Source organism: Vanessa atalanta, chromosome 16 (assembly GCF_905147765.1).
Source record: "Vanessa atalanta chromosome 16, ilVanAtal1.2, whole genome shotgun sequence".
Taxonomy (NCBI): Eukaryota; Metazoa; Arthropoda; class Insecta; order Lepidoptera; family Nymphalidae; genus Vanessa; species Vanessa atalanta.
The window spans coordinates 5,549,144-5,568,932 of record NC_061886.1 but is presented as its reverse complement, the minus strand read 5'-3'; the positions used below and the strand labels follow the sequence as shown (position 1 = coordinate 5,568,932).

Below are 19,789 nucleotides of genomic sequence, written 5' to 3'. Positions count from 1 at the left end.
ACTGGAGTTAGGATTTTCGGAGTGGCCGTGTTTCAAAAACGTGTATAATTATTATAAATATCTATTCCCGATTTCGGCGAATTCATATAGTCAATTTCATATAACCTGATAGAATGCCTATTATTACATTAACTAATGCAAACATCTGTATTCTGTAATATTTACTGCACAGCTGGCAGTCATTGGGGTTTGTTGCTTTAACAAAAATTCGTTTTTTTATGTGATAGGTGGCGAATGAGCAGGAGGCACACCTGATGGAAAGTGACTACCACCGCCGATGGACATTTGCAACACCGGGGGGCTTGCAGATGCGTTGCCGGCTTTTAGAAGTTCGTTCTGGAAAATATTAATTCACTCTTTCACTCTTTATACCCTCTATATTACGTATAATTCATATCAGCCCAAGTAAATGTGTCCAATAGATGCTCGTAGCAACACCAGCTCATATAATTCATATATTCTCAAAACGTTTATTTCTATCTACATATATATGAATAAATAAAAATATCAAGTTATATATTTGGGGTTATGCCAACTTATTTACGAGGAAGCACTTGATCTTGAAAACGCTAAGTCCAAAGGCGACGTCGTGACTACAAACTATGGTTTTCATTAACTTTTTACGATTCACATTCTTATAAATATTTGTGACTTGCAGATGAAAAAAATCTTCTTGTTTTGATCTTGGCTTTACGACAGTTTTACGGCCTATATGTTAGAAGTAATGGCCCTTACTTAACCAGACGAGACGTCTATCAGTGAATCTTTTCGGTTGTTGTATATTTTTTATACATACTTTTTTATCATAAGTAGATATATATATTACATATAAAATAAATTGAAACTGAGATATATTGCGTGTATTATAAAAGTGACAGATCACATTGTCTGTCTCTCTTAAAAAAACATTAAAAATGTTTTAATTTGGGGTCTCCTAATAGAACTGTGTAGGAATTTTCCTGTCAAGAGCGCTCCAAAGATCTAGATCTCATCATAGCTGATCGTTAGGCACTATTACGTGTAGTGAAAAACTATTTAATTAAAAAAAAAAAACTTAGAAGAAATATACAAATTACGGTAAAATATAGAACCTTTTATAGTAATTTTGAATGCACTGTTTGCTTCGTTGTGAATATTAATGTAGATAAAAGAACACATATTAAATAAAAGTACTACGTATATTTAATTACTAGGTTTTATTTATCCTCTTCGTGGAACGTTATAATTACAGCAACCGCTGTAGTGCCGATCCAACCTACTGCTGAGAGAAAGACGCCCTCTTCTTAGAGAGAAGACTTTGTAGACAATTCAACCACGCTGCTCCATTGTAACTTGGTTGTAGTAACTGAATTAACTTAAATACTTTTTTTTTTGTATAAAGTAATAGAATCGTCCATTTTTAGTAATTTACCCTTATTTATTGGTTAAAAATTTACCAAACAAGATTTAATGTACAATATTCCTATGGTTAATACGGGTTATATATTGTGTGCTCAACTAATACAAGCGATGCCGCTAGCAAACTGGGTCAGTAATGGACTTTGCAAATTTCAATATAAACTCATTATAACATACTAGTAATAGTTTGAGACATCCCTTGTAAAAAGTTTAGTTTATACAATAATAATGTCAGTCTATAATAAAACGCCTTCTATTGAAAATATTTTTTGGCACGATCTAAAAATAAAATAAATTGAAGTTTTTATAATTCAAACAAACATCCGGAAATCAATGTTTGAGGAAAATGCCACAAGTGTATCGCATACCATGAAGTCGCATTACAGCAGCGTCGAAAAAGACATTTTCACAAGGAGAGAAGGCCTTAAATCCCACCGTGTCCTTTTCAGCAGTGGGAGCTACAGACTGATTCTTAACGTATACGTAATGTCTGAGCGTAACGCCACAAAACAACTTAATACTTTTCGCTTTTGCTTTTAATTTTAATTTCATGTTGAATATTAACTACAAAGAATTACAAAAATTAAAAGATCTTATGAATGGTTGTACGTCGGTAATATAAAAGTCGAACGTTACAAGCATATACATAATATAATTTAAACATACCTAATGCCTCTTACGTTTTCTATAGCAAAGGTGACCCCGTACCAAAAGTGGCTCTTATATTTATTCTTTAAAATAATATTTACTTAGCCCTGATTCATATTTTTTAAAGAGCTATGATCGCTGTTCTAACAATATTTGTTGCAGTTGAATTCAATGTAAACAACAATGTTGACAAATAGGATTCTTCTTAAAAATATAGTAACAGTGTAAGAAACGGTATTACACTATAAATAAATATATAGTCATAAGTTGCTTCAATAAAATCAGTTAATACTTTGTACGATTGCGAGTATGTCCTACAAATATTATAAAAATAAAAATTTGGATGTTCGAATAATCGCACATACACGCGGCAGAGTCACGGACGAAAGCTAGTCATTCATAAAGTGTTATATTAGCAGTAGAAAATCAAATATACATTTGATACACCTGTACAACATCCACATTTAGGCGATCCCTGTTATCGACCGGCGTCGTAGTCACACGACTAGCAACGTCATTTTTATTATATACTATTCCTACCCGTATAGAAATGTCCAATATTAAGACTAAGTTCCTTATATATGTAAGTAATCTTACTGGCGCCGGTGAGTCCGTCGTCTCCGAGATCAATACAAAATTGCGTTAGAAGAAATAGAACGTAGGTAACCGAATCAGGATTTACTTACGTGATTAATGTCCTACTTCATTTTCCTTTGCTTCAGTTACCTAATTTTGCTTTTGATATCCTTCTTGAAATTGATGCTTATAATAGCTATAGATACTTATGAACGTTTTGCAATGTTACCATATTAGAATCTTCATATAAAAATAATTTATTCCTATTCAGTTTATCAAGCACTTATGTAATCGCGTATAGCAAAAATGTTAGTACAACAATAGTTTAAGTTAAGAATTCCTTTTCAAAATTTTTTTTTTGAACAAGTATTTACTATGACTTGTAATATAAACACACACATACTAATAAGCATTTTAATTCTCATTAATCAATTTTTTTATTGTATTTTAGCCAATATGAAATTGTTTTGTAGACAAAGTCAAGGCAAGCCCAGGCGACTTTCGAAAAATGGCCTAAAAAAATGAATATTATCAAAATTGACTTTCATCTCAGACTCATTGGTGAATGAAAACATTGCGAGGAAACCTGCATATGATTAATTTCAATAAAATTCTGCTACATGTTTAATCAACAACCCGCTTAATAACAGCCTGTTGGAATTAGCTCCAATCTTTCTCTCCAAAAGGAGAGAAGGCCTTCTATTCAGCCCTACATCCTCCTGTAGGGCTGAATAGACATTTACAGGCTGTTATATTTAAGAGGTGTAAAACACCCTGAGTGTGTTTCTGGAAACACATCAATCATGAACCCAAACACTCTTACGTTTTTTGTTAAGAGTCAACGACGTACGGACGTTTTTGTGCAACAGCTTTTTTTGTAATCAATACTCCGACTAAGTACATTATTATTAGTGGCCTGTTAGGCTCAGTTAATAAAAGCAGCCAGCTTTTTTGTCAGTTATATTTTTAACCTGAAAAAAAAAAATTCACCGCCAGTCCGAAAAACAATTTAAATTCAGAATGTATGTTTGATATGTTTCATAACTTTCATGAAACAAATTACAAATTAAAATGAAAGCGGGACGGGTTATAAATATAAATGTTAAGCGCTGTGATTGGTTGCTTAAAAATATCAGCGCTGCCTTTGTATTCCTTGCTCCATAATATAACTTACCTTTAAAGCAGATAAACTGACGCGCTTTAAGGGCTTTAATAGATACCTCCGAATATCAACAATTAAGATATTCCATTCGCACTAAATTTCAATCTATTCTAATTTTTTTTATTTTTCATATTATTTATTTCTAGACAATTTTATTTATGTAACACTTAGTATAACATACATATGTAATATATATGTATTTTAAAGGCATTCTATATTGGCTATTGAATTGCGAACTTTGATTATAACAATTTATTTAACCAATACAAATACAACATTAATACAAGGTGAATTTAAATTTCAGGAACGTAAATTTTAGTTCCTACACACTACACATATATATGGTTTAATTGCCAACTCCCACGGCACCTATTTCATAGACCATGCTAAAAAAACCTTTACAGACTATATTTAAAGTAAGGATATAACTACATACATATATAATCTATAAAACTTGTTTCTTCTTGAAGAGCCTTATCCTGGAGATTGAACGATCGATTTAATGGTCGAAACTGTCTGAAACTGGTTAAAGTCGAATCAAAACTACGGTCGTTAAGGTAGTCATGATTTTAAACACATTTTCTATACCAATACAAGACTTAAATATCATCACCTATAACCCCAGTTAATGATGAGAGAAAAAAAAAGGAAATTTTATCAACTTTATAATTTACCTAAGCGATAACGTGAGAATGAAGATAGTCTGCTTCATACAACAGCATAGAAAATAAATACAGTTTATAACAATTCGTTTGAAGAAAGATCAATAAACACGCGAGATAAGTAACAATGTAACTTAGGATAGACACGTGTGTAATATTCTTAATATTGTAACAGATGGCGTGCTGCGATAGCGCAGGGCTTAGACCACGAATATTAACCGAAAATTGCGGCTTCAATTTAATTACAACTAATATTTCGCATGCTTAATTTGTGTTCACACAATTGTAGTCATGAGTGTAAACACATTTTATTATATAGAGGTTACAATTATATATTTGCTGAAAGACGTTACTATTACTATTATAAATATTCATCTTAGCTTTCGTCATCTTACCGTAAATATCACCGTTGTCTACACTTTTAATTTTTTTAATCTTGATATCAAATTTCAGTTAGAAACTTGTGTAACAAACGCACTTAGTATAATATTATTATGAACAAAATCGCAATAGAATGGATGGAATATATCAACAAAGACAGATCTCACATAAATGTATTCGATTTGTTCAGCTTTTTAAGTATAGATATATGTTTAAATATAATAACATTTTCTTACCCGTTTTGTTGCGGCTCCTGGTTTTCATCAGCCTCATTACTGACGATTGATTCTAACATTTGTATCTTTAACATTTTAGATGGTCACATGACAATGATTAAATTCAACCGTGCACTTGACACTACACTTCATTTAAACTTCTAATCTTGATGCATTCTTGATGTATAGGAGATGATCTGTAATAAAGAAAATATATTAAAGGATAAATAGAATTATCAATACAATATAGGCTGCATGTTCGATTCTAAGTCTATGGGCTTTTTTTGTCCCCACTTCTAGAGCATGCTTTAATCTTTATTGCGGAAATAAATAGGAATAGGGGTAGTTTCTTAAATTGGCTTTGTTTTTATTGATAAATATCTCATAGTTAGTATTTTTATACATGATACTCAGTTGAATTTTTCGAGGCGACTTAATTATATTCAAAGTGTTGTCAAACATTTTCTTTTCAATTCTAAATTTAAATAATCGATTCGATAAAAGTAAATACTTATTAATTAGGATCTAACAGCTAACTAAACAAAGTTTTATTTAATCGATCTAATTTAAATTTAGACATATAGTCTGTGTAGAAAGGTACTCTATTGCTATTACAGCTTTTGAATTTAAATTTAAATTAGGGATTAGGGACGACTCTCCGAAGTCGTTATGTGCTGAGGCCTAATCCTTCATACGCTTAGTTTTGACGCGTTAGCTGTTAAATAGCTGCCTTTATTTCAAGCACAATGTAATATAATTCCAGCCCTATCATTAGGTATTTTGAATTGGTTCACTTGAGCATAATAAATTCACTTGAATTCCCTCGATCACTATAATTAATTGGAATACTTTGCTGTTTCCACTTTACCACAATATCGTTTTACAGACGCAATAAATTCTGGAGTCCTTAATGACTTTAGGTCGATGGAATATTTATTTAGCTTTCATTTTACTTAGATATGTCTTAAACTGTTTGTAATTTTTAAATTATTTTATCTTATCACATTAATACGATTTTGTAGTTTTTTTTTTATTTCAACGAGACTTTAAATATCGGACGGATCTGACGATCTGTTGCGCTTACCGTAGTTACTGTCATTGTTATTTGAATTCTTTGTTGCAACTGCCCAACTACCTGTTATGGACCCTTGATGACGTCATAACAATATAATATTTGTCAATTTTTTCTCTATGCTTTCTAAAACGCAGTATTGAAGTTTTTAAATGCGCTTAGTATATATTCAATTTTCGATCCATTATGCGTAGGAGTCCGTTTCTACGCGGGGAGTGCGATCATATAAGGCACTAATCATTGGTTTGGCGTGAAGTACTTAATAGTATGGATCTAGCATCAGAGGGCACAGCGCTGTTTGATGAGGAAAGTGTGGTGCGTAGCACCCAAAACCACTGACGTAGAAGTTTTGACTCCTTTTTGTAATAAAGACTGGTGGAAACATTACGCTTGATTGGGGATGGGCAACAGAATCAAGACAAATCAACGACATATGAGTGATCAGGAAGTATATGATTTCTAATAGTCTCTAAGAGTACTTAATTATTGAAACGACTGTTTAAAATACATTTCGGGGCCTGTACACTTTCTTTTCTTCACTTTGCTTCTGTGACTAAAGTTGGTGTATGAAAATGTCGTTCTGCTGGGTAAATGTCGCTTTTTGTATTTTAAATTTGGAATTCATTCAACCACGCTATTTAAATTACGTCAGATTTCCTTAAGACAAATGAAGGTTTCCCAAACTTAAGCGTAATAAACGTTATGATCATATAAATTATAAACACTTCAGAACATAAACTTAATGGCGCTTGCAGGGATTACAACCAACAACCCTCAAATCACGAGTCCGTTATATCATCATTAGGTATATCCGATATTCATCATGGCTCATTATTATTGTCATAAAAGAGATAATTGTACAATACTTTAACATAATGTAATGAATACTGATTTAAGGTAATTAATGCAAAGCAAGACGTGGTATTATATTATATAAACCATTGCCAAGATGTTGAAAAATACCTATTCTGTCCATGTGACATAAATAATTTTTTTTTATGATATCGGTAGGCGGACGATCAAATGGGCCACCTCATAGGTAAGTGGTCACCACCGCCCATAGACAATGGCGTTTTAAGAAATATTAACCATTACTTACATCACCAATGCGACACCAACCTTGGGAACTAAGATGTTACGTCCCATGTGCCTGTAGTTACACTGGCTCACTCACCCTTCAAACCAAAACACAACAATACTAAGTACTGCTGTTTGGCGGTAGAATATCTGATGAGTGGGTGGTACCTACCCAGACGGGCTTGCACAAAGCCCTACCACCAAGTATGTAGTATGTTATAAAACCAATTATATTATATAATGAACAAAATGTATGCATTCAATATAAAACGTAAAACATATAAAACATGATATACAAGAAAGCGAAATTGATAAACGTACATAATATGTTATAATATTATTTTTCCTTTTCATAAATATAACAACGGTGTCCTCGTATCGTGGTCTCTTTTGTGTAGGTAATTAATGTACTGTGTTCGTATACATCCTAAATGTAATGCTAAGTAATATTAATGATGTTTATATCATCATATGTGTTTCGTGTATACACTATATTAGGTACTGTACGTTGGACTTATAATATAGTGTACGAATGTGTCTCTTGATACAGAATACATGCACTCACAATCGTAATCTCATCTCCGATGGTTCAATCCGCCACAACCGGAATGTGATCACCACTAATTTATGAGGCTCCAAAATCGAGGCTTAACAATAACGCTTCTTACTTTCTAACTTGGGGCTGCTACTGGGAGTAGGTTGAACAACAAAAAATAAAAAAAAGCTTATTGGCGCGGTTTTGAACTAAGAAACACGGAATGTAAAACCTTTATACGCGAAGAACTACACCAATACAACACTTAAATATCGTCACCTATAACCCCAGTTAATGATGAGAGAAAAAAAAGGAAATTTTATCAACGTTATAATTTACCTAAGCGATAACGTGAGAACGAAGATAGTCTGCTTCATACAACAGTATAAAAAATAAATACAGTTTATAACAATTCGTTTGAAGAAAGATCAATAAACACGCGAGATAAGTAACAGTGTAACTTAGAATAGACACGTGTGTAATATTCTTAATATTATAACAGATGGCGTGCTGCGATAGCGCAGGGCTTAGACCACGAATATTAACCGAAAATTGCGGCTTTAATTTAATTACAACTGATATTTCATACGCTTAATTTGTTTTTACATTCAATCTATTGTAGGAATAAAATCTATCACCAACCAGTATTGAAGAAAAGGGTGGCATGATACCAAACCTTATTCTCAAAAAGCCTTTACGTTGGGACGTTAAAATGGAAATCCATTATATAAACGAAATTTCGGAACACAATTTCTTGTATAATTCGTCCCTTGAGTACGTTTTGATATGACTAAAGTTTTTGATGTGCGATAGTTGGGCCGAAGCTTGATATCAGGACTACATTTCTTTATTTAAATGCTTACATTAGGTACTGAATCAGTTTCTTTTTTAGTTGGTGTTTTAAATATCTTAATAGATGTTTAGAAATATTTTTGAATAATTAATGAAGAAAAAAAGAAAAATTGTATATTAAAAACAAAAATTTTAAATTTCACAGAAAAAGAATTTTTAAATATAAATTCTAAATAAAATAAATAAATAAATAAATGTAATGAAACCTCTTTTACAATTGACAAATTAAATAACATTGTTAAAATAACAAAAATTGTTTTAAGTTAACAATAGATTTGCTTTCAATTATTTCGACTGACATCTTCTTCATAAATTATTTTATTGATATTTTTTGAATATATAGTATAAGCATATTACTTTTTATATTAAATATAGGCAGGTCCTTCTATACACGGTGCTTTTATACTTGGTGTTAAGTCTTCGTGCAACACCGACTTAATGGTTCAACCCACTCATGTTTTGCCGCCAAACAATGTGTACCGGATTGATTACATAACATCTTAGCTCCCAAGGTTGGTCTCATTGGCGATGTGGTGACAACTTATCATAAGGTGGACCGTTTACCCGTTGTTCAATTTGTAAATATAAATATAGTATCCGAAAGAGATAATTTTAATTTGTTCCCTAATGTCGTCGTTATAAGTTTTAAAAAAAATGTTCAAAATATTCTTGGAAATTATGAAAAAACAAAGTAAATAGTTTCAATTATTTGAAAAAAATAAGTGTCAATATCGCTCTCCTGCGGTGGAGGTGAGAACAGTAAACTGAACTCCGACCACAGGGACAAGGGAGACAGTTCGGCGCTAACCTCTCCCTGAGCCCCCTTTAAATCTGCCTTTGCAGCTCACATGTACTAATTTCAAACTATTTTTCATGGTTTTGGTCTAAAGTCATTAACAATTTCATCTCAAGACGCATTTACGTCTTACCGAGGAGAGCTGGACACCCACTTATAGTTAGAAACGTACTGTTCTAATATGAAACAAATGACAAAACATTAATAGCGCGATGCAGGATTTTGTTAAAATATACATATAAATCAACACTGTACAAATATATTTTTTTTATGTTTTAATTAATAGAATATTTTATAATATTAATATCTATTATTTTATAATAAACTGAATACGAATAAAATTATAATTAATAATAGTTAAGAAAATTAAGTTTGAGGGTAGATTCATAAAAAAATATTAACGGTACGTATCGAACGATAGTCGAAATGTTTATTTATCAAGACGTATGACACGTCTTGATAAATAAACTCATACGTCATGACATGTTTTTACGTATAAATATTTTTTCTTTATTTTGTCAGTGAACTTATATTTTGATTTAACAATTCAAAGTATATTAGTATAGCAAGGAAGAAGTTAATCGTGAGAAGAATTTTTTTTTTTGTTTTAATTCACATCGCTTTATGTTAAGGTAACGAAAATATTTACTTCACAAGAAATTGTTGTTTGATTCACTGGACGATAGTGTAAATAGAGTACTAATCATCAGGTATTCTATCGCCAAGTATGAATACAAGTATTCATTTGTTATTCAGTTTGAAAGGTGACTGACCTTTGTAATTGTGTTACAGCCACAAGGGACGAAACACATAAGAACCTGTAGTTGGTTGTGCATTGACTATGTACATATATATGTACAAAACACTTCATTACGCTTAGATAGCAAGTTCAAGTCCAGGTAAGCACCGTCGGGTTCCATTGAGTTTTACTTTAAATTCTTATTTGTTGTCAAGAGAAACAATATATCTCTGATAAAATTCTAATACAACTTTATTCATGATCACGAACACCATTTGGAGTAGCGTCAAGCGTGGTGGTATAAGCCTTAAATCCTTCTACTCAAGCATTTGTAGAATCAGGGATAATATTTTAAAGAGTTCTATTTAAAATGGGATAATAGTTCATCCATTTTAAGATTATGGTACGAAATTCACTCGAATACTGTTTTTTATTGTTGAAGAATATTATAAACATCTGAATGATTCAAAATCAAAATCAAAATATTCTTTATTCAAATGATCGGCAATAAACTCAGTAGTTAATTAATTAAGTACCGAAATAAGTTCTAAAGATGGAATAATAATGTATATGGTATAATTTATTTTCCATATAGCCATAAAATATTCATATGTAATCCAAGAATATATCGCAAGTCTGTAAATAGACGTGTTATTAGACATACATACACCACCACTTGACCGCTTATCAGGTATAAAAAAACCACATGAAGGTTTCCTAACGAAGTTTTCTGTCCCCACCAAGATCGAGATAAATTTAAATATAAATTAAGCCTATGAATAAAATGGATCTGCCTGGTTTGATCTCACAATCTTCAGATAAAATTCACTATATAAGCACTGGGCTTTACAGCCGATAAATTAATTTGGTCTACAATACAAAAGATATTTTTTATGTTTTTCTTTTTTAAATGTTTTATTTAGGCTTTAATTATTTTACAGTGTCCTAAACGAGTGAAATATTAATATTTGACTTTTGAAATTCAAATTTTAGCTCCTTCGATATTCTTTAGAGTAGGCACTGTTAACACTATTTAAGTGTTGTGTTGTTAGAAAATTTTAATAGTAAATTATTGACGTTTTTATGAATAGCTTACCGTAATCAGTGTATATTAAGCTACTGTTCAGTATATGAATATAGTCCTCGGCGTGCCCCTCTTTGGAAGAGATCAAATATCAACTGGTAAATAATATTAGACATAACATTTAGTCTATTATATTATTATAAATATTCGAAATGATATAAGAGCTCCATGGTAATTAAATTAGACAAGATATCCGAGACGTTTTTTTTTATTATATATATTTAATCCAATCTCATTATCATTTCAGCTAAATATGGTCGGCAAATGGCAGTCTCTATGTATTATTCTACTCTTTGATGGCAGTTATGCAAAACTAAGAGGAAATATTACAGTTTAAAATGATATAAGAACTCCATGGTAGTTAAATTATACAAGATATCCGAGACGTTTTTTTATTATATATATTTAATCCAATCTTGTTATCATTTCAGCTAAATATGGAAGGGAAATGGCAGTTAAGCAAAACTGAGAAGAAATATTACAGTTTAAAATGATATAAGAACTCCATGGTAATTAAATTAGACAAGATACCCAAGACGTTTTTTTATTATATATATTTAATCCAATCTTGTTATCATTTCAGCTAAATATGGAAGGGAAATGGCAGTTAAGCAAAACTGAGAAGAAACATTACAGTTTAAAACCGAAGGAATGTTTCCGTTACGATTATTTTTAGAAGAACTCATACCTGTGGAACCTTCATACAGAATTATATCTTGTAAAATTACGTTCGAAAAGCTCTTGAAAGGGAAATGTATATTTTGGTTTGGTTAATGTTATTTGAAGCCACATTCTTGGAATTGCATTACATTTTATAGAAATTGTGCTATTTTATATACTTTCTTATTGAAATAAATTAAATCCCTTTAATAAGCTGAATATGAATGTGTAACATAAGGTAACTATCTTACAATACTTAGTCTTATAGATTGGGTACTAACTTTACACTTCAAATAGGCGCGGACGGGTAAACAGACCACCTAATGCTAAATGGTCACCACTATCTAGAGGCATTGGCGCGTAAGAAATATTAAGAATTCCTCATTTGCCAATAGTAACCTTGGGATCTAAGTTATGTCCCTTGTGCCTGTAGTTACACGGGCTAACTAACCCTTCTAACTGGAACACAGCAATACTAGGGTTTTCTGGTTGGCGGTAGGACATATGACGATTGAGTGCAATAGTCCGAAGCCCCACCAAGTAGATTCTATTACAGGTATTGTGATAATTAAAGTGGGTACGCAGATTTTTTTAATTTCCCAGATTATTCGTAGGCCTTACAGCTTACTAGTAAGCTTTAAATATTAATAGATAAGATTAAAATACTGTTTCAAAATAGATCATTGTAAATAATTGTATACTGCTTGTGCATAGATATACAGTTATCCCATCAAAAACATAAATGTAAAAATGAGGGCCAAGTCAAATATTATGATATATACCTTGGTTGTTGTCTTTAACGACAAAAGAAGTGAGATCTAAATGGCTGCCAAGTTAAATAGTCTTTCTGAAATGTATTTATAACTAAATAAAATATCATTTCTTCTTATGACTTGGGATAATATATTGTTGCCTAAGGCCATAGGAACATATGTATCTCGCGGGTCTCAATATATGAGCCAAATTTGACACATTTATGTCAAATAGTTTTTGAATTATGAGGAGGTCAAAAGTGGCTCCAAATGGTTCGTGTAATATTACACACGGTGCTGCTCGCCAGTTCTGTTACTAGAACTTGGCTGACACGCTACCGCGTGTCTAGATACAAAGTTTCATTCGCTGTTCCAACTTAGTTATGAAGTAATTACTGTCCTAATCTTTGACAGAATTCGATTACTAGTGTTCGCCCAGTCCTCGAAATTCGAACAATCAATATTGAAAAATTAAGAAACATTATTTTGCATGTGTTAAACCTTAAAAATATAAAGTTTTAAATAATTATTTCATTAGAAAACAATAAAATTCCTTGAATGCGTATTAAAATAGCGAGTCTATTCACAATCAAGATTAATAGTTAGGTTATGTTATCATTTATATAACATGTCGAATATTAAAAGGTCGTCAAAATGTTCTTCATCGTTGGTGTTGAGACTTCTGACATGCACTCAGTGCCAAAGTGTCGAACGTCATCTATAGAGGTAGGTGCACTGGGAGGTCAAGGACACAGGATAATGAACCCTATTACTATACTATAAGACGGAATTTCGCCAGTTCCGTTAAACTGGTTAACGCGAAGAAACGGACGCCCTATATTATGGCTATTTATTTTGTATATATATTAGAAATTTGAAAAATTTCGTCAGTGCGATTTAGAAATTTTACCTGCGTCTATTTGTCTATATTTCGGGTACGCTACGGGCATTGTGCTATTTTTTTTCTAACGCACCCCACTTCACGGCTTATCGTTGCATCGTAAAGTAACAATAGTTTGTAGCTTACGACATCATTGGTTCCAATACAAAATCAAATGTTAGTATGTAAGGTATTGTAAAATTTTATCTAGCATTTTATCTTATATTCTTTATGATAATTTTTTGTCAAAATATTCTAGTAATAGTTTATGAAACGATTTTAGTTTTTATATCGTAAATCGTAATCGTATCGTCGTAAATATGTATTTAAAATAATTCCATGCAATATTTAAGCGGATCGTTTATTTTGTGTATCGAATCGGTATTTGTTTTTATTTTTGAAGTGATAACTTACTATGGGAGGGTAAACCGCTTCGTTACGTAACGCGTTGCGGCGTCATTCTGTCTGGCTTCTGGCGTTATCCTTTTTGACCATTATTTATTATAAAATATGCAATAAATAAACGTTATAATTATGCAATATGTAAATAATATTTGAAATGGATATCCGACTAAATATTTTTTATAATTGCATAATTATACACTAGTATGATTGATTTCTATTTTTTCATTTTACTTTATAATCCAAACAACAACAGCACAATATAGATTTTTATTTATGACTTTGGTGACCATTTTCTTACTACCCATACGCTACCGACCGTGATATGTTATGTCTCCTGTGCCTGAAATTGCATTGGCTCACTCAACCTTAAAACCGGAACATCAATACTAAGTGTAAAATGCTGTTTGGCGGTAGAATATCTGATGAGTGGGTGCTGTTTGAGTAGGTATTCTCAAACAGAATTGCACAAAGCCCTACCACATACGACATATTGCATACGAGACTACCGTCTTCCCCAATGAATCGATTGTACGACCTAATACATTCGCTTGTGAAACACAATATTACGATAAAATTATCGAAACAAGAAAACATAATGCAATTAGTTTCTACCAACGATTTTAACAGAACATATATAAAAATAATACAGAACTCGAATTTTATACTAACAGAAGATAAATTTATCACAATAATAAAGATAACAACGTACAGTTCTATTCAAAGGTTATTTTAAAACAATATTTCATTTTAACACATCGAGGATACTTGTTAAGGAATATAACGCCATAACGCGGTTATTGCTACCGCCATTTCCTACAGAGAGCTCCCATAATGAAGCTTGTTTGAAGCCAACCAAGCAATATCTTACTCACTTACTCACTTTGACGTAAATGATATTTAGTTTTGATGTTGATTGAAATAAATTTATTCGCTTTACCGCTAGAGTGGTTAAAATGAAAAATAAATTGCTTTAAAATCAGTTTAACTTGTTGATGATATTTTAAATTGTTAAGTAGAGCGTTCATCTTTTTAGGTTCTAGTTAGTAAAATTTAAACTTATAATCTCTGAAACGTATAACCAAGGACATAAGGGTTTTTTTTGTCTAATGACTTAAAAACTGCAAACGTTGTAAGACATTATGTAGTACATTTAGTATCATCATTGAGAAGCCGGGGCGAGTCGCCAGTTTTTAATTAAAAATATATAGTATCAATAACTACAATGATATGAATGACAATATAATCACTAAATTATATAAAACTAGTTGTCACGCACGACGTCGTTTTAGGAGTTAGTTGTCCGATTTAAAAAGAAGCCTATGTCCTTTATTGGATTTCAAGCTTGCTTCATATCAAAGTTCACCAAAATCGATGTAATAGTTAGGAAAGAGCAACAGACAGACAGTCGGAGTGGCTTTCGCATTTCTAATATTAGTATACATTACTAGGATTCAATATTAATTTATAAACTTCAGCAATGATCCATAATATAACTAAATATACAATATATATATAAGAGAATGAAAAAACAAAAACAATAATAATAAACACAGTAATAAATAAATGACATGCACAAATTGCTACGCCAATCAACTGTTATTGATTTGCCGCCGACGTTGGTTTTCAGCTAACTGATAATTAGAGAAACTAAATTTGCAACAACAAGACTGAAATATGTCCAAAAAATAAAACAGTATCTAGTGACAGATTTTTTTTTTTCGAAACAACAAGAGTAACTTAAGTAAAAAGTTTTATATTAGCATGTTTAAACTTTTTCAACGCTTTTAAAAAAGAGTCCTTAAAAGTTAAAACGAAAACTTTTTTAATTCCGCGGGGAAGTCCTTAATTCATTTCCGTATTTTCTCAAGTTAGAATTTTTTCGATGCTAAGTAAGTTAAAATTTTCATTGGAACAAACTATTAGTTTTATGGCTGTTATCTCATGACATGGTAACATATCGATGGGATTCCATGATATGATAAAGCGTTGATCCTTTAAAGAGAGGGATTTGAATCTTTTACCACTACGCTGCTTCTTTTGAAGGATTTTTCTTCTTACGACTTAAATTATTATACTTTATACCAAATATATTATATTTGGTACACTTAAAATATTCGGCTCGGCCTGGAAGACTGGCAAATGTAATGTGACCTTTAGACATGGATATTGTAAGAAATACCACCAATCTTGAAAGCTTATATGCAACTTTTACTTACATATATATAAGAGTTTTTTATTATGTTTGTTGACACACGTTACAAATAGAATAATTACGGTTATTTTATTACTTTAAATAAGTAATGGGTAAAATTAGCGGAGGAATGAGGACCATGCTGTGAGGATGGTTTTGAATATGGATGTGGATGGATATAAAGGAAGGGGGCGACCTAAGAAGCAATGGATAGATTTTGTAAAAGACCATATGGATGGAAATAATGTTACTTGTGAGATGACGTCAGACAGAAACACAAGTATGGAAGAAGAAGACATGCTGCGCCGACCCTAAATAAAATTGGGGTGAGGATGATGATGAATAATGGGTAAAATATTTTAGATTCGAATGTATGTATTTCTATGATATGGGCTATGATCTACATTATATAAAAGATAGTGTAAATGTATTGATTAATTTTGGATACTTTTCGTTTTTACTATGATTTCGCAACAAAATGAATTTTCAACATTATTTCGTACTGACTTCCCATTCCCCTTTAAAACATTTGAAAATAGTTATTCCCTAGTGTTTTATTGATTGTCTACATTTAACACGACATAGATGTGTGAATAAAATGTGATATTTGGAGGTGATATCACAAGAAATGCCTTACATTTTGAACTTCTGTACAGTAAAATATATATTAAAAAATAAAATATATATTTATATTTAAATGATAGTTGTTACGTAATAATAGTTCTTCTTTAACTTTTAATCGAACATTAATTTATATTATCTACATATATAAACTGTTGTTTCCATTTACACACACACAGACACACACGGGAGACGTAAATTAATATAATTTCAATAAATAAAATTAAATATGCTGCCATTTTCAACGCACATTGGAGCAAAGTTCAAACAGGCAGAAATCGTCACGTAATGAAAATTTTCTCTCTGTATCGTTTTATTCCATACGGTTTTTATGTAATATCCCTTAAACATAGTTTTTGTCATTGTTTTAATTCTTAATAACAATTTTGTTGTTCATTGTCATTTCATTATTCTGAAATGTTGATAATTTAATTTTTTTGTCTGTTATTTTTTTCACTTCTTACTTCGTTCTCGGGACCCGGTTGGTCCCAAGACACCTCACTTTTTTTTATTTCATTAATAAAATATAACATGTCGTAGTGTAGTTCTGTCCCTTACGAGAGAGGTATCTTGGACATTTTTAAAAGTTTTATTTTTGATTCAATTACTATAGTTTCATCTGACTTCTGACATTAATTCTAGTTATCCCGATTCGTTTGTTCACAATTTTTTTTAACAAAAATATATATTTAATTGTATAGAATTATTTTGTTAAAGTTAAAAATATTGCTATCCCTATTACAATTCACGTAACAAATAAATGATGATGGTCATACATATTTATCTAAAAGATTGCGTAAATTAAAGAAAACCACTCATCTTACCCGTGTCCATTATGCGTAACTATAATGTTTGAATATTTTACAAAAAACTGACAAAATATAACATTAAAAAAAAACTTAAATTCTTTTGGTAAAAACGAAGTTATGATTGAGATATGTACAATATTTTTTAATACCTGCAGACCAGTTTACCGAGTGAAGAATGAATTAACTAATAAGATTCATTGAATTATACAATCATAATAACTTATGTTCGATGTAATAGTGGAAGTCTGCACAATATGACCCACGATTCTACAAAGGCTCGCGTGTTGAGCAGCAAGAAGATTCGGAAATCCACTACTTATTATTTTGATTAAGCAATTGAATACTTAATCATGCTATAATGCACATGACACAGGCTCTTTTTCTATATTAAGATGTGATGATGTCGTCCTTAACGATTTCGGTCAAGGTGGCTAATCTCAAAGGAGTTTGCACAAACGCAGGTGCATTCTCTGTTCCCTCACTCTCATTATCCGGATAATAAATCCGATACGACCGGAAGGAGTTCAAGTACAAGTACAACGGCTTTGCGTGGTTTTCAAGTCACGGGATAATACACACTTTCAAATTCCAGATTCCGGACTGATACTAAGAATTGTTGCTTAAGAAAACCAGGAAACTTCTTATGGTACCAACTTGGGATTTGAACGTAGAACCTCGGAATCTGGGGCCAATAATACAATAACGAAGCAATGGACTGACTTTCAGATGATATGTCTCATATGTTTTGGTATAGCCAATATTCAAACACAATAATGACGTCTTGGTTTGATGACTAATTGCCACAGACTAATATTAAATTTTTTATTCATTTTTTCTGACATAGAATACTTACTGATTATTTTATTTAAGCATGTAGAACAGCAAGATGCAGAACCTAACCTCCTATATCATCAAATATTAATAAATTACAAAGTAAATTTTTTTCTATCGATTTTTTCGTAACTTCAAGAAATGCACGGTTGGGCGATGTCGATGATTAAAAATGAAAACTCGATGCATTGATGTGAGACCGATTGGAACAGGTCGCTCGATAGGCGGGTTAGTTCGGATGTATGGACATTGTGTATAAACATTCACGGTTAGATTATATGAAAAAAAAAACTTCGCAGAAAAAAATAAATGTGCAAATATAGGAACAAATTTTCGATTTCACGGATTCGTGACTTCATTTGTCTGTTTTGTATTTTATTGTTCCTATCAGTAGAATCACTATTTACTAAGTTGGTTTTAACTATATATATTCTTAATAAAGATACCTTTTAAGTTCTAAAATCTTGATATTCACTGTAAGAAAAAAAAACTTATTAGTTAAAATATATTTCTAAGTCTACAGAGAGAAAGATTAGGTATACTATACGTATCATCAATCACTTAGTGATATTTTTATGTGAATTTTTATTTAAAATAATATTCTTTATAAAGGCATATCATCTGCTAAAGTAAAAAGTTTTCTTAGAGCGTAGATAGCTCAGTGGTTACAAGACGTGAATCTTAACTGATGATTCTGAGTTAAAATCCAACAAGCACCACTCTTCCTTTGCTGAATTCATGTGCCTAATTTGTGTTTATAATTGATCTCGTGCTCGGCGGCGAAGGAAAACATAGTGAGGAAACCTACATCTGTATAATTCTAATGAAATTCTAATGAAAAAAAAGTTGCGTGTATACTTTTAAGGTTATAATTAATATAGTAAATATGTCTATTTCTGACATTTTACAGAATAGCTTCGGTTACATGCGTCACCATCTCGATCGATGGCCGTGGCGTGTAATAGGCAATTGATTGCTTGTCTTGCTATTAATATAAAATATATTGTTACTCTTATAATTCATTTCTGTGTTCCTTTCGTTTTATTATATTTCCCAAAAACATATGTAAAAACCTAGGTTTTTCAGTAGAATTCCGTGTAACTAAAGTTAACCTTTGACAACGACGTTACGTAAAAAATTACAACTGAAAAAAAAAAACCACACACCACATTTTCGAGACGAAAATACCTTCCTTATCAATGGTTCACTTTAGACGATAATAGTTTAATAAATAAATTTGTTTTCAAATGTACTTTATGATTATTAAGGTGTGGAAGCTCGATTTTTTAAATCTACAAAATTGAATATCACATTCGTTCGTATACATTTACGAAGATGTAATTTCATTAATTAATCGAAACGAACTAATCTTATATAGATTTTCAAACATATAATAAAGAGTATATTTATTCATATTATCATAAGTATATTTAAGACTGATTC

The 19,789-nt window shown here is 31.3% G+C and overlaps 1 protein-coding gene and 1 long non-coding RNA gene across 3 annotated transcripts in view; one reads left to right on the top strand and one right to left on the bottom strand.

Annotated features, from left to right (window-relative positions):
* LOC125069689 (rap1 GTPase-activating protein 1) overlaps positions 1-19,789 on the bottom strand; it is a 264,762-nt gene that overhangs the window by 180,109 nt on the left and 64,864 nt on the right. Inside the window, exon 2 of the mRNA XM_047679224.1 lies at positions 5,064-5,239. Coding sequence (XP_047535180.1) covers positions 5,064-5,137 — 74 coding nt within the window. The 5' untranslated portion in view covers positions 5,138-5,239. The remainder of the gene's footprint in view (positions 1-5,063; positions 5,240-19,789) is intronic.
* Positions 9,842-11,820, top strand: LOC125069690. Of its 2 annotated transcripts, none has more exons than XR_007119856.1 (5): positions 9,842-10,006; positions 10,167-10,273; positions 11,445-11,554; positions 11,629-11,706; positions 11,781-11,820. It is a non-coding gene; the product is annotated as an uncharacterized LOC125069690 (long non-coding RNA). The 2 variants fall into 2 exon arrangements; XR_007119857.1 differs by lacking the exon at positions 9,842-10,006 and adding an exon at positions 10,027-10,084.